This window comes from Siphateles boraxobius, unplaced genomic scaffold (genome assembly GCF_051911475.1).
Source record: "Siphateles boraxobius isolate OS27281-9 unplaced genomic scaffold, OSU_SipBor_1 41, whole genome shotgun sequence".
Classification (NCBI taxonomy): domain Eukaryota; kingdom Metazoa; phylum Chordata; class Actinopteri; order Cypriniformes; family Leuciscidae; genus Siphateles; species Siphateles boraxobius.
The window spans coordinates 23,821,166-23,836,773 of record NW_027509042.1 but is presented as its reverse complement, the minus strand read 5'-3'; the positions used below and the strand labels follow the sequence as shown (position 1 = coordinate 23,836,773).

At 44.1% G+C, this 15,608-nt stretch overlaps 1 protein-coding gene and 1 long non-coding RNA gene across 8 annotated transcripts in view; one reads left to right on the top strand and one right to left on the bottom strand.

Moving 5' to 3' along the window:
- LOC143706765 (uncharacterized) overlaps nucleotides 1-15,608 on the top strand; it is a 613,694-nt gene that overhangs the window by 341,461 nt on the left and 256,625 nt on the right. The window lies entirely within an intron of this gene.
- septin9b (septin 9b) overlaps nucleotides 1-15,608 on the bottom strand; it is a 171,334-nt gene that overhangs the window by 10,431 nt on the left and 145,295 nt on the right. For all 7 annotated transcript variants that reach the window (XM_077199010.1, XM_077199011.1, XM_077199008.1 and 4 more), the window contains 4 exons: nucleotides 15,417-15,554; nucleotides 11,566-11,683; nucleotides 1,290-1,385; nucleotides 746-842 (listed from right to left, as the gene is read on the bottom strand). In XM_077199010.1, coding sequence (XP_077055125.1) covers nucleotides 746-842; nucleotides 1,290-1,385; nucleotides 11,566-11,683; nucleotides 15,417-15,554 — 449 coding nt within the window. The remainder of the gene's footprint in view (nucleotides 1-745; nucleotides 843-1,289; nucleotides 1,386-11,565; nucleotides 11,684-15,416; nucleotides 15,555-15,608) is intronic.

The window sequence follows — 15,608 nt, the reverse complement described above, 5'->3', positions numbered from 1 at the left end:
CATGCCCTTCTCGTTCCTGATATTTCATTTTTGCTGAAGCTCTATGATAATTCTTTTTCATTTTTAAACATTACAGAATGAACACTTTTTTTCCATTTGCATAAATGTTTTAATGACATATAAAATATGAATTGCATTAAACATTAAAGTAATCGGATACGTTAACTTAGCCCTAGTGTGTAAATGTATATTGTCTAAGATATCCTGTAGAGAGCATTTGTGATGTGGCTCTTTAAAAGTTTGGCTTAACTGTTTAAATCTTGAGAATCTGTTTGTAAATCAATCACAGTGATGTAGGATGATGTGGACACGAGTACATGCAATTCCTTACACACACAACCAAATGTTTTTAAATAAAAAAAGAAGCACAGGACACTAATCCAAGAACAAGGCTTACTGCCAGAGAGGATGTGCAGATGTGAGTTTGGGCAAGAAAATGTAAGACTGAAGAAAAGTGTTGTGTGTGTGTGTGTAACCTGGTAAATCCTACATTATGGGGACAAAATGTCCCCACAAAAATGGCAATTTACGAAATCCTTGTCCACGAAGGGACATGTTTGGTCCCCATGAGGAAAACAGCTTGTATACCATTTTTTTTAATGTAAAAATGCATAAAGTTTTGTGGGATGGGTAGGTTTAGGGGTAGGGTTAGTGTAGGGGGATAGAATATACAGTTTGTAGTTGTATAGTATAAAAATCATTAAATCTATCATGAAAACACAATGTGTGTGAGTGTGTGTACAACCTTCTACTGTCCCCCATCTTGTTTTCCTGCCCAGAAGTCTTTTTCCATTGACCTGATATTCTTGATCACTTCCGACCACAGCAAAAGGGATCATCTCCTATAACACACATCACATGGAAACCCTCAGTATGCAAAAGCAACACTTGGAATAACAATTTACAGCCCAGTCAGGCTGAAACAGAAGACTCAAAAGCTTACTCCATGAAGTGTGTCATAAACAAGACAGCCCTTTTACACCATATGCCAAACGCATACGCCAATAAAAGGATACTATAGATCCTTTCCCACTTGTCTTTTTTCCATTATATTTTCAAATAGTCAAAAACATAATTTATTTGGATTTTTATGCTGTAGACCCCCTCATTTTTTTATACCCAATAGCCATTCAGTATGTATTGGTTAATTAAATTACAATTGAACCACTTTAATGTGCTATTTTGTAATGAATAAGTTAGAGAACGTTAAGCATAGTGGCGTGTTGGATTTTGACATTGTTTCTGAGCTCTGTCGAGTTATAGAAATATAAAGTGACAAGTGGACATACCCTGATCTTCTCATTAATCATTCTGTCTTCTGCATCCTCATCAAACTCCTTTTGAGGATAGATGTCGATTTCATTGGTTCGCAATTCCTCTCTTATCTGCACATACACACAGCAGACAAAAAAAAATCCATGAATCATTGTTTATCTATGGAGGACATGCATGCCTGTGCACAGAACATTAGGTTATGTAATTATTTATGAGGCATCCTATACAGGAAGAGGGCTAATTATCTTGTCAACAAAAGAGGATGATTCATTAAAAAAAGGACAAAATTAGTAATGTTCAACTCTTGTTAAACACATTAATAAGTAAAGGCCTCAAGAAAAAACATGAAATTAAAGAAATAGTTCATAATTTATACTTGTCATAATTTACTGGTTGTAAACCTGCATGGAACACAGAAGAAATTCTAAAGAATGTACCAGTGGCTCTTTTCCATTAAATAAATAGGGTTTGGAGAGTTCAGTTCAAGCTTCAAAATGGATTCAATGGCATCATAAAAATTTACCATTCATCTAAATACATTCCAAATCATCAGAAGTTATACAGTAACCTTTTGTGATGTACAAAAATGTCAAAGTTTTCACTGATAATTTCCCCTCTTTTGAGCTGTTAACTATTGACTTGGTGAGTTGAAGTTGAGAACAGAATTATTTGGCCTCTTTACCATCCTCCGTCAACTGGGCTGTCCTCCCAAACTCTTGAAAATCATACAAGAATATTATGTTCTTATGAAGGCAACAATACAGTTCGAGGGCTCTCGTTCTAAGGAATTTCCAATTTTCTGTGGTGTAAAGCAAGGTTGCGTTCTGGCTCCAACTCTCTTTGGTATATTCTTCTCCGCTGTCTTGCGCCGAGCTTTCCCTGTCCCATCTGGAGTGTTACTTCACACACGCAGCTCTGGCAATCTCTTCAACCTGGCAAGACTTCGTGCAAAAACAAAGATCAACCGCGTGCATATCCGGGAACTCCTATATGCAGATGATGCCGCCTTCCTTGCCAATTCTGAGACCGAGGTGCAGGCTATGTGCTCCTCCTTTGCTGTTGCTCGTGAGGAGTTTGGATTAAAGATCAGCCTGGGAAAAACAGTGGTCTTTGCCCAACCTGCTAAGCTCTCACCCGCAATCACTATCAACAACAGCGTACTGACAAACACCACAAAGTTCACTTATCTGGGTTCCACAGTCAACACCTCCAACAGTCTAGACTGCGAATTGGACATCCGAATTGGGAAAGCATCAACAACTTTCGGCAGGCTTAGCGAGAGAGTATGGAAGAACAATTCTCTGTCTCTCTACCTATAAGTCCAAAGTTTACGAGGCCTGAATTCTCAGCACTCTCCTGTACGGCAGTGAAACTTTGTGCACCTACCGCAGACATGAACATCGTCTGAACACCTATCACTTTCGCTGTCTGCGCTCAATTATAGGCATAACTTGGAAGGGTCATGTTCCAAATTCGGTTATCCTTTCCACGACCAAGAGAAGACCTCTACACTATGTTGTGCACCCGTCGCTTACGCTGGGCTGGCCACACTTACCGCATGGAAGAAAACCGGTTACCGAAAGCAATTTTGTATGGCGAAATTGCTGATGCCCCTCGCCCAGTCGGCCGGCCGAAGCTCCGCTACAAGGATGTCCTGAAGCGTGACCTTCAGTCGTTCGGCCTTCCAAGCGACAGCTGGGAAACACTTGCTGGTGACCGAGCAATGTGGCACGCCTCCAAAATATCTGGTGTCAAAAGATCTTGCGAGCAGTACAAAGACTTCCTCGACAGTAGAAGACTGAAGCGTCATACCAATCGTCATTCTCGACGCTAAGGGTCTGAATGAATTTGTAATTTGTAAACAAATCATTTAGAGCTTTTCCACATAATGAAATATGAATCCAAGTTTCAAGTAGTCCATACTTAGCAAATGACAAAACATCCAAACATATGGATTCTGAACACTTGGAATATAGTGTATTCATATGGACCAAAGTTATTTTCCAATTATTTATATACTATTATAGTATTTATTAATATTTTGAATAATCTTTTATATTTTTTATTTCACTTTAAGTTTAAGTTTTAGTACCAATTTTGTTGTTTGTCATGCTTTTACTTGTTATATATATATATATATATATATATATATATATATATATATATATATATATATATATATCTTAGCTTATATTATTATAGCTTACATTATTAAATATTATTTAGCTTTCATTTTTATATTTATTTTAGTTTTAGTTTAACAACAACATTTTGGTATTTTATGTAGTTCTTTTTTATTTTGTAATGTTTGGATTTATTATTGTGCCTGAACTTGTAAAAGAAATGTGTTTTATAAGAAAATAAACTTCAGCTCACTTTATTTCAGTTTGCTGCCAAAGCAGCATTTCTAAATTTCCTCAGTAAGTAGCTCTGTAAGGTTTTTTACATTTATTCTTTTTTTTATTTAGCTTAAACAAAACATATTTTTAATAGTCTTTAGTTACCAGTGCTAGTTAACACTTGGTGTGGTTATTTATTTATTTATTTATTTATTTATTTATTTGTTTGCTCATTTTGCTACTCAACAGCCTGAATCTCCCTTCAATTTCATTATAAGGAAATGAGCAGCCAGTAATTCATGTTCCCTTTCGTTGTCACTCCGAGTTACGTCGGATGACGACGAATGGGGTTTCGCTTAGAACACCTATTGACTTCGAGTATTACAAAACGAGCCAATGGCAAAGAAATGCCATGGGTCTGCGGAATTTGCATAGCGTAACTCCGCCCCACCTCGTGGGTATAAAAGGAGGAAGCCGGTAACATGCAGATATGTTTTCGCTTCGGAGCCAAGAGTATTCTTCACTCTACAGTCATTTCTGACTTCGCTCTACGAGATGAGCTTCTCTCTCCGGTGTTGGTGTGACGGCAATCTGCAGCGAGCTCACAGTGCCTGCTGATCTGTGCAGTGATCTGCCAGTGTGTGTGTGTGTCTCCTTGTGCGCTTCAACATCGCAGAGTTTTTTTTCTCCTCTCATAAAAGAGCTCGCACGCGGCACATCTTTTTAAAGACGGCTCGCCCGTGCATTTCTGGTTGCAGCGGACTGGTATCGGACTCTGATGGGCACGAGCGCTGTCTAGTGTGTTTGGGCTTTGATCATGCTTGAACAGCGCTCGTGGGTGACTCATGTTCTCGCTGGGAACATCATATATGGGTTGAGACTCGGTGAACTCGCAAGAGTGAGAGTCCCCTCGTCCACCCCCCGATCTTCGGCTGGTGGCCAGGGTGACCTGAGGGTGTTGGTCTGGAACAAGGGGGCGACTCTGTGTCCGCGACCTCAGCCCCCCTCTTTAATGACGGTGCCCGCTAGCGAACTGATGATTCCACGAGTCTTCCCTCGGGTGGCCCGTGTGTTTTCATTTGAAGCTACAGAGGATGATGCTGTGTCTGTAGCAGCATCACTAGGTGGGCTTGATTCTTCTGGAAATGACGACTCGTCACAGCTGCCACCCTCTGGTGTGCATACGGCTGTGCCTGAGTCTGATCCGGAGATGACGGCCATGGTTTCCCGGGACGATTGGTTTTGGGTGAGGCCGCCGACCTGCGTCCACGGCAAACCCCAATATCTTTCCTCCCGGACGTGCATGATGAGATCACGGGTCCGCTCGTTGGTCTCATCCGCCTTTCCTCCCCTCAGAGGCCGCTGCCCATGGGTACACTGGGGTCCCCCCGGTTGAACGCTCTGTTGCCATGCTACTGTGCCCTCAGAGTGCTTCCTGGCGCAATCCTAAGCACCCGTCCAAAGCCTGTAGTTCTTTTTCGTCTACACTAATCTGTGGCGAAATCCTATAGTGCCACAGGACAGGCAGCCGCCTCACTGCATCCCATGACCGTTCTGCTGGTCTACCTGACCCAGATGCTCATGGACATGCAGGAGGGCGGGAGGCTCTTCAGTGAGCTGCGCGCCGCAACTGACCTTGCTCTCCGAGCGACGAAAGTGGCCGTACGCTCTCGGAGTCAGGTGATGTTCACCATTCTGGGGCTGACCGGTCTGATATGCACGATGTCGGGCGGACCCGTCTGCTCGACACCCCCATTTCCCGGTTCGGCCTCTTCGGGGGTACGGTTTAGTGCTTCTGCCCAACAGTTCTCAACCGCCCGTGAGCAGATTGAGGTTATTCTGACCGACGGCCCCGCCGTCCGCTCAGATCCCTCAGTCTGCCCACCGCCAAAGGCGCCCTCTCAAGGTTCCAACCCCGTCCGTTCACCCGGGCCTGGCTCTGGAAGACCGTAGAAGGGCTGCCACAGCCCTCTCCAGCCCCGCCCCCCGCTAAACGCCAGGTTAAGCGGCACTTTTGAGATGGGCTGCTCAGAGATGAGACTCAGTTCTTTCCAGGAGTTTGTAGCAGGGCCACTCCTTTCCCCGGTGGAGGGCTGGGGAAGAATCCTTTTTCAGAAAGAGCTGACTCTCTCGTCTCTGAGCATACAGAGTTCTCGGACGACACAGAGCGCCGCCCACAAGCCGTGCTCTCCTCGTCCCCCTCTGTCCCAGAGGCGGTTGACACGGCGTGCCGTCCACGGACCGCTTCGCCCCTGTCCCCCTCTGTCGCCAGACCTCTGACAGAGCAGGCCCCCGTGGAACGCTGGTCCTTCCCTGGCCTCCTCTGTCAGGGTGCGGTTTTGACCTTGCCCCCACACCGGGCCGCTATGCCGTCCACGTCTGGGCCGGACATTCTGCTTCGCTGCACCACCGGGGAGACGTCTGTGGTTCTTGACGCCACTGGCACAGTTGGGAGCCTGCCTGAGCTTCCCTATCTGTTCCGCTGGGTCGCGCGAACCATCGGCTCAGCTATGCGATTCAGTTCGCACGGTCTCCTCCCCGCTTCAGGGGAGTCCGCTCCACTTTGGTCGATGGTTATGCCCCTATCATGAGAGCGGAGGTTGCTACCCTACTGGCGAAGGGTGCGATTGAGACTGTCCGTCCAGCCGAAATGAGGTCCGGGTTTACAGCCTCTACCTCATTGTCCCAGAGAAGTCTGGTGGGTTACGGCCCATCCTGGACCTACGCATCCGAACCGCTCCCAGGCTGCCGTTCAAGATGCTCCTGGCCAAACGCATTTCTGGATGTGTGCGGCCCAAGGATTGGTTTGCAGCGATCGACCTGAAGGACGCCTACTTTTATGTCTCCGTTCTCCTTCGACTCAGACCATACCTACGGTTTGCTGTCAGGGCGCGCGCATATCAGTACGCTGTTCTCCCATTCGGGCTAGCCCTATCTCCTCGCGCCTTCACAAGGTTGTTGAGGCAGTCCTTGTTCCTCCATGGGAACACGGGGTTCGCACCCTGAACTATCTCGGTGACTGGCTGTCTTAAGCTCACTCCTGAGACCAGGTTTGCGAATACAGGGACCCAGTGCTCCGGCACCTAGCTCGTCTGGGCCTTCGGGTCAACTGGGAAAGGAGTAGACTTTGCCCCGTGCAGAGGAGCTCTTTTCTCGGTATGGACTTGGTCGCCTTCTCCACTCAGCCATTGCTGACTTGCCTGAGACTATCAAGCGCAAGAGTGCGGTTCCACTGAAGTTTTTTCAGAGGCTCCTGGGGCATATGGCATCTGCAGCCGCGGTATGCCGCTTAGATTGCTTCATATGAGACCGCTTCAGCTTTGGATTCGCGACCGAGTCCCGAGGTGGGCATGGCAACACGGCACCCTCCGAGTACCAGTTACTCCGACCTGCCGTCAGTACTCACCCCGTGGTCGAACCTCAGTTTTCTACGGGTCCGAGTGCCCCTGGAACGAGCTTCCCGGCATGTTGTTGTCTCAACAGATGCCTCCACGGGCTGGGGCGCCATGCGCAATGGACATGCTGTCACACTCTCATGTTGAGCAGAAATGCTCCTGAAAAATTCAGTGAGATTTATCACACTAGGTGTTGAGCAGAAATGCTCCTGAAGTTCAGTGAATTTCTTCACACTTAGGTGTTGAGCAAGGTTGCTCCTGAAGCTCAGTGATTCTCACATGTAGTGTTGAGCAGTATGGCATGTCTATTGCCTCGAGTTGCTGGCAGTACGCCTTGCCCTGCACCGCTTCCGGGCGTTGCTCAGGGGTCAACACGTACTAGTCCGATCAGACAATACCGCCACAGTAGCGTACATCAACCGTCAAGGTGGTCTACGCTCGCGCCGTGTGTCGCAACTCGCCCGCCACCTCCTCTTATGGAGTCAGAAGCATCTGAGGTCGCTTCGAGCCATTTTCATTTCCGGAGTCCTGAACTGTGCAGCCGACGAGCTCTCACGGCTTCAGCCCCTCCCTGGAGAATGGCGACTCCATCCCCAGTCGGTTCAGCGGATTTGGGACCAGTTCGGGGACGCACAGATAGATCTGTTAGCCTCTCACGACTCGACCCATTGCGCCGTTTTATTCCCCCCGAGGGCACGCTCGGCACGGATGCTCTGGCGCACAGCTGGCCGCAGGGCCGCAAGTATGCGTTTCCCCCAGTAGCCTTCTTGCGCAGACCTTGCGCAAGGTCAGGGAGGATGAGGAGCAGGTCATTCTGGTTGCCCCTTACTGGCCCAACCGGACCTGGTTCCCCGAACTAGTTCTCCTCGCGACAGCACCAATCCCTCTGAGGAAGAACCTTCTTTCTCAGGGACGGGGCACCCTATGGCACCCTCTTCCCGATCTCTGGAACCTCCACGTGTGGCTCCTGTATAGGACGAGGCAGGTTTGAGTACCCTACCACCAGCGGTGGTGGCTAACATCACTTCCGCTAGGGTGTCGTCCACGAGACACGTCTATGCGTTGAAGTGGAACCTCTTCGTCAGCTGGTGCTCTTCTCACCGAGAAGACCCCCGGAGATGCTCGATCAGCGTTGTGCTTTCCTTCCTTCAACAGGGGTTGGAGCGAAGGCTGTCTCCCTCCACCCTGAAGGTCTATGTTGCCGCCATTGCCGCACACCATGACCTCATCGAAGGTAAGTCGGTGGGGAGTCACGACCTGGTCATCAGGTTCCTGAGAGGAGCAGGGAGACTAAATCCGCCTCGCCCTCCTCTCGTTCCCTCTTGGGACCTCTCAGTGGTTCTAACTGCCCTGAAGAGTGCTCCATTTGAGCCCCTGCAATCAGTCGAGCTTAAATTCCTGTCTATGAAGACAGCGCTCCTGGTTGCACTGGCCTCCATCAAGAGGGTAGGGGACCTACACGCATTCTCCATTGACAAAGCGTGCCTGGAATTCGGGCCGCCTTACTCTCACGTGATCCTGAGACCCCGGCCTGGATATGTGCCCAAGGTTCCTACCACTCCCTTCCGGGACCAGGTAGTGAACCTGCAAGCGCTGCCCCTGGAGGAGGCAGACCCAGCCTTGGCACTGCTCTGTCCAGTACGCGCTCTCCGCGCCTATGTAGACAGAACGCAGTGTTTCAGTACCTCAGATCAGCTCTTTGTCTGTTATGGTGGGAAGCTGAAGGGGAAGGCTCTCTCCAAGCAAAAGTTATCTCACTGGATAGTGGACGCCATTGCTTTGGCAAACCAGCAGCAAGGTCGACCGTGCCCCCTTGGTGTGACTGCCCACTCCACCTGGAGTGTGGCGTCCTCTTGGGCTCAAGCGCATGGCACCTCGCTAACAGATATCTGCAGAGCTGCAGGTTGGGCGATACCTAACACATTCGCCAGATTCTACAATCTGCGAGTGGAGCCAGTGTCCTCTCATGTACTCGCTTCAACCAGCTAGTACTGGACCCGCTCAGGTGTCTTTGTTTGCTCGCCATTCCACTCAACGGACTGGATACGTGCGATTTCTCCTCAAGTGAGCTACTCCGAAAGCCCTGAGTTCCTCCAGCACTCCTGACGTCGGCGCCAGTGTCTATTGCCTGCGCGTCGGCTAGGTGCCTCCCGTGTGCATGGTCCCTCCCCTGAGCGACCCCCACATGTGTATTTCCACTGTAAGCCTCTCTGAGCATGTGTCTTCCCTTGGCAAGCCACCTTGCCACCCCTTGGGTTGAAATATTCCACCTGCGGCTGGACACCCCAGTGTTCTCCATATGCATCCCTCCGGGTCATATGTGTATTCTCTAAGCCCTCCTCTAGGCTCCTCAGCGAAGAAACATATCTGCATGTTGCCGGCTTCCTCGTTTTATACCCACGAGGTGGGGCGGAGTTACGCTATGCAAATTCCGCAGACCCATGGCATTTCTTTGCCATTGGCTCGTTTTGTAATACTCGAAGTCGATAGGTGTTCAAAGCGAAACCCCATTCGTCGTCATCCGACGTAACGTCTCCGTTCCCTACTCAGGGAGCGAGGGTTACATACGTAACCGAGACGTTATCTCCATTTGTGTTCCACAGAAGAAAGTAAGTCATACGGGTTTGGAACAACATAAAGAAGAGTAGAAGGGTGACATAATTATTTTCATTTTCAATTTATAACTTTTCCTTTAGTGACGCATTCTCTACTGTATATTAAGGGTCACCACGCCGTCGCTTTTCAGATGTCAAACTGAATAATCGTAACCCACATGAATTCAGACCTCTGGCAGTGAAGATTTAAACCGGCCATTGGGAGCATAATGAAAAGAACACAGTGAGAGAGCTTTCAGCCTGCGGGAATTAATGAATGACAAAGAATCAAAACTGCACCCTTCAGAGAATACATTCTGAGCTGGTGTATGTTTTGATTCTCTGCTTCTATGTGCTTGATGTCCTGAGCTGAACATTAAAGCAAATAAACCAGACAAATTCAGGAACTCCACATCAATGTTCTCAAGGTTGAAAATAGTCACCCCACTCTCCTGACCACATAGCTAAACATAACAGTTGCGTACAAGCCTGAAGAGCTTCTGGAGCCTACAGTTTGTTCCGTTTGGCAGGTGAAGCTAATGTTAGGAGGAAACGGTAGCTTGGACGCCAACTGAGTTTCCTCTGGCATCTTTTACAAAGGCAAAACCAACAGACGTCATGTGAGGTGAAGTATGTGAAGGATAAAGTTGCCTTCACCTACTACAAGAGCACAGGCCAACATGTTCATTGAATAAAAACATGAAGTAATAATACTAATTTAATCGCTTCAATCAGGAGCCAATCACTTCACTTTAAATTAACATACTAAACAGCTATATACGTGCAGTCCTCAAGATCTCTTCTTACTTTTGGATACCCTATTATTCTGTACACCAAAGAGTAAGTCATCAGTTCACATGTTAGTGCTGGTTTTATGGCAAACCTCCATGCTGTACCAACTCCAGCTGCCCACTGCTGGATCTGTCCTGTAAACTGCCTCTACCAGCCTTTGAAGTTCTGCCGAGTAGGAGTTTAAGTTGAGGTCAAACAAAACACAAAATGCCTCACCGGCCCCTGAACCCCAAAAAAAGAATCCAAAAATACTCAAGATCTAGGTTCTAGGGCTTTTCATCCATAATTAAGGATGTTCGAGTATGAGTGAAGATATTTTCCACACCAGTTCTACAAATGATGGGTGGTTATAAAGAGTTCTTTTAAATTGAGAAAAAACAATTCTAGATTATAATAGGATATAAAACAACTAATACTGTAAATTAAGCAAAAAAGTACCAGCCTATGGTATATTGCAAATATAGTGAAAAGCTGAAGCGTTTTGTTAGGCATGTGCCACATATTTCATTTAAAAAGTTAATTTTATGTCAAACATGTCAATGGCAAATAAAGGTGGTTGAACCAGCTTTGCATGCATTGCAACTTTGCCTAGTTGCAATACTCATAAGAGAAGAGATGCCATTGCAAGGAGGATAAGTTGTTATTTAAGTGGACACGTGAATTTAATAATAATATTAATAATGATATAATGTATTTCAAAATGCTAGAACACTGTATCAAATAATCAGCATCTAGGACTGGAACAGTGTTGTATCATTATGCACATGCCCAAGTGTAGTCTGTTACTTGACATGCCAACAAAAAATACTCAGGGGGGAAGTGTTTTGCACCAATTTACACCATCAGGAAAGTGATTCCAACAGATATTTACCCACAGAGGTTCTCACAGACATTGTGTGATGACAGTCTGTAATGAGGTTAAATGCTTAAAAAAAATTCATCATTATACAACTGGTGTAGCTTCTTGGATGAGCGAGGCAAAATGTCCTCAAATTAATGGAAACATGCCAGATGCTCCAAAATAAATTCCTTTTATGACCCAGGTGAATGATATAGAAAAGAGGGAAAAGACCCTCACCAGCAATGTACAAGGTGAGGAACTGAAACAATGTAATAAAACCTCTTATCATACAGTTGGAAAAGGTCCATTATATACATTGTGGAACTCACCTTCTTTTTGAAGAAGTCTCTCTCCTCCAGTGTCAGTGTGTCTGCTTTGGCGATAACAGGAACAATGTTCACCACTTTACTTAGGTGTCTCATAAACTCAATGTCAATTGGCCGCAAACTAAAACAAGGAAGAAAACAAAGCAAAGCAATCAGACCCAAAATTGACAAATTGGAGATCATTGCGTAATGTCTATTCAGGTGGTCTAATGTTTAATCTTTATTTAAAACATTTAAAGAAGTAGAGTGTAAAAGTTTAACCTCAAGTATCTCATTCTAATACTGTAAGAGTAGGACAAATAATTAACAAGGCATCAAAAGACTGACAAACTACTAATGTGAAGAGTATACTGGTTAAAAGTTTAGGGGGGAAATCGGGGGGAAACGTATTCACCCTTATATCAGTCTGATTTTCTTTCTCATGTGGAACAAGTTGACACTACTCTTTTCCACACAGCGGAAGTGAATGGTGACTGGGACTGCCTAGCTCAAAAATGACAAAAACCAAAAAGCACAATAAGCAGCATATTGCTGCAGTTCTGAAATCTCATTCATGTTTTCATATCTAAATATGGAACTTTATTAGTACTTGTTTGTCTCATAACAGTCATGATGTCCCCAATTAGAATATAGTATGTCAAAATCACACAATATCACATATTTTTGGTGAATAATGACTTGTTTATCACACAAAGCTCATATGAACTCATTTGTATGGAGTACATTTGTGTTGCTTTTTTTGTTAAAATAATAGCAATAATAAAAAGAAATGGTCTAAAGTAGAAAGAAAACAATATGGGTTTGGAACAACATAAGGGTGAGTAAATTATGACAAAATAAATTTTTGGGTGAAGTACACCCTTAAGGATATGTTGAACTTTCTTCTTTGCTTGTGACTTTGCATTACTTGTAAAAAAAATAATTACATATAATAAGTTGGCAAGTGTATTTAGGTCTGCTGGGTTGATTTGAGTGTACTGCATTCACAACCACAAGGCACAAACAAACAAGCAACACTGACATCTTTAATGTCCAAACATCCGGTTCACTCATCTCAAATGACACACTGAATTGTGTCTTTTAATAAACTGGAATGAACATGCACATGGCCTTTTAGTCCGCAGGACAAAAATGTGTCACAATCTGGGCTTGCTTACTATCACATTAGGAGGACCGCAGAGCTTGAGGGCTTTGAATATTCTGCTGAGTGCTAAAGCACGCAAAATATACACATGCAGTATATTATATGATGTTAAAAAGTGTAAGCCCACAAAACAGAATTGAGGTTTTGAATTGAATTGAATTTATATCTTCATGTATATTTGAAAGGAAACTTATTGCATTATCAGATGCACATAACTTGCATGAGCCCTGGCAAGGAAAATACCAATTTTATATTTGAGCACCTACCCACATCTGTCTCATAATTCTTTCATGGAGGAAGGAGTCACCATCTGTGGTGGATACTTCTCATTTCACTTCCTGTTTTCCAATAAACCACATGGAAATGGCTAGCCACCAGAGTGCAACATCCACTAATGAGATTATAAAAGTCTCCACAAGGTCTCAAAGGATCTGTGTGAAATGTCCAAGAATGAACCTCATGGCAAATTTGCAGCCAGTGTTGACAGCTGATTCTGGGATTTGATTAACAACTACAGAGTTTATAGTTGGTTTCTGCTTTTCTGAAAACATGATGAATTAAAATTGACAAGCCAAAGAGCCAAATGCTGAGAGTGAATTGTGGTCTTGATGTCTGATGCTCAAACCCTGAATGAAGGCACTTGATGACATAAATAAATATCTGTAATATTAGATGCAAAGACATCCCACTGCTAGTACACAACATTATTCAGGGCTGCAATTTTAAACATATTTCCTCATTGTGGAATTATGGCATAATAACTAACTGAAAAACGTACAGCTATATGTTATGTAGCACAGTGTCTGTTAAATTGTCATTTAAAAATTGTCTTTACATGTCATTTAAAATACACAATTGCTGCCGTAAGTTCAAGTACTTCCTGGAATTCTCTGAAAACTACATAAGTAACAGTAAGACGGTTGGCCCTGCCAAAATATGCAGAGATTCCAAATGAAATTCATGTGACATATGAATGATAGTATGTCCTTTTAATTTATAACCTCATAGTGTACATATTAACAATAGCTATGCAAATCCTGCTCTGCAATATCCAGTTAGTAGTAAATGTCATGTTCGTAGTGAATATTATGTCCATGAATACTGATTGTCTGATGGCACTACAATTGAACATCCAAAGTTTTGTTTGGATAAATCCTTTCGGCTTACTATGACCAATAATTTTCCAAGACAGGAGAAAAGAAGGGGCCAATCAGATTTCTGTTAGGCCCATTGCCCCTTTGGCTCCACCCATACTTCCGCTTATGCTCTTGAGGTGAACGGGGCTGTTTCCTGGACACAATTTCAAACACAGGCACTGAAGTCTGTGTGCGACTTGACATGTGGCAAGACGAGCAGCTGTTCAGATATCTTACAAGCACACAGCAGCTGCGAGACAGTATCTAATAACAGTGTGCACAGCAACACATACTCATAGAAGGAAATGCCCTCTTTAAAAGACTTAACCGCCCAAGCCCTCCTCTCTCCTGTGCAGACACTACACACATAAACATATACCTAGAAAACAAGACAGCAAACCACTTGCAAGACCACACAATGTTATTATTCTTCTAGCCCCATCAAACACACATAAACACACACACACAGTGGTTCCACACAGAGTGAAGATCCAACTCAGTGATCCGATCACAAGTGTGTTTATGCCTTGTAGTGACGCGTTTCATGTAACAACTTCTGATCAGATTGTGAAGGGTCTACAATTTCATTTTATAATTTTTTCAAAAAAAAAAAAAAAATGAATACTTTGTGCACCATTTTTCTCAAATAAAAAGGTCACATACCTGTATTAACTAAATCTTCCAAATGCAAAAAAGGTGCGCAAACAGCACATACAAGTTTAAAACTTTTAGTGCAGTGATTGTGAGTAAGGTGGTCCTTTACTGTTCACCAGTCCAGAATGCATTAGTATTTAGTATATTAGATTAGTATTTTACACTACTATATGGTCCAATGGATTTCCGGATGCCTTCAAATGTTGGTGTTTTGTGCCCCTTTTATACCTGCATCTAAGGCTGACCTCTTAGATTGGATCACCCAAAGCAAATCATAACACCAGTTGTAAATGCGGTCTATACTGAAAAAAAAATAATTCAAAACATGTCAAACTTAACTTATGGAAAAAGTTCTTGCATCAACTGCTTTCATCAAACATATTGTAAAACTCAAAAAACAAAAACAAAAAAACGTGTGGATCTGAGTTAAATAAACTTGCAGTTCAAGTTAAGCTGAGTGTTAACATTCCATAACAGTGAATAGAACTTTCATATCTTGTGTAGCAGTTTGTTGAGCTAAATGAAAAGGTTATATAGAGTTACTTCTATATTCCGAAACAAGTTGTATATACACTCATTGAAATGAAAGAAACTTCACTGAAGAGAAGACTAATCACGCAGATTGTGACTTGAAACAGAACTTTTACAACAAGATATAACAAAAGAAAACACTACATAGAGCTAAAACCTATAAAACTTAAACAACACGGTTAACAATTCTTCACCATGACTTCACATCTGAGTGCGGTGAGCAGCAGTTTATAGTATGGATTCAGCCAAAGATACAGATTTTAACAAGACCCTCCCGTCTAAAGAAACATAATATAACAATAACAAAAGCAAATTTGATTGTGTGTGTGTGTGTGTGTGTGTGTGTGTGTGTATGTGTGTGTGTGTGTGTGTGTGTGTGTGTGTCTCACCAGTGTCCAGTAGGAGGAATAAAGTATATGCAGCAGTGGACTCGTGAGTCTGGAATCCTCTTCTTCCTGTCGATGTTGATCTCTTCCTGTAAATACTGTTCGTATTGTGCATTAATGAACTTCATGATGGGCTGCCAGCTGCAAACAGATCAGAGAGACAGGGAGACACCAGAAAACACATGAGATCTAACA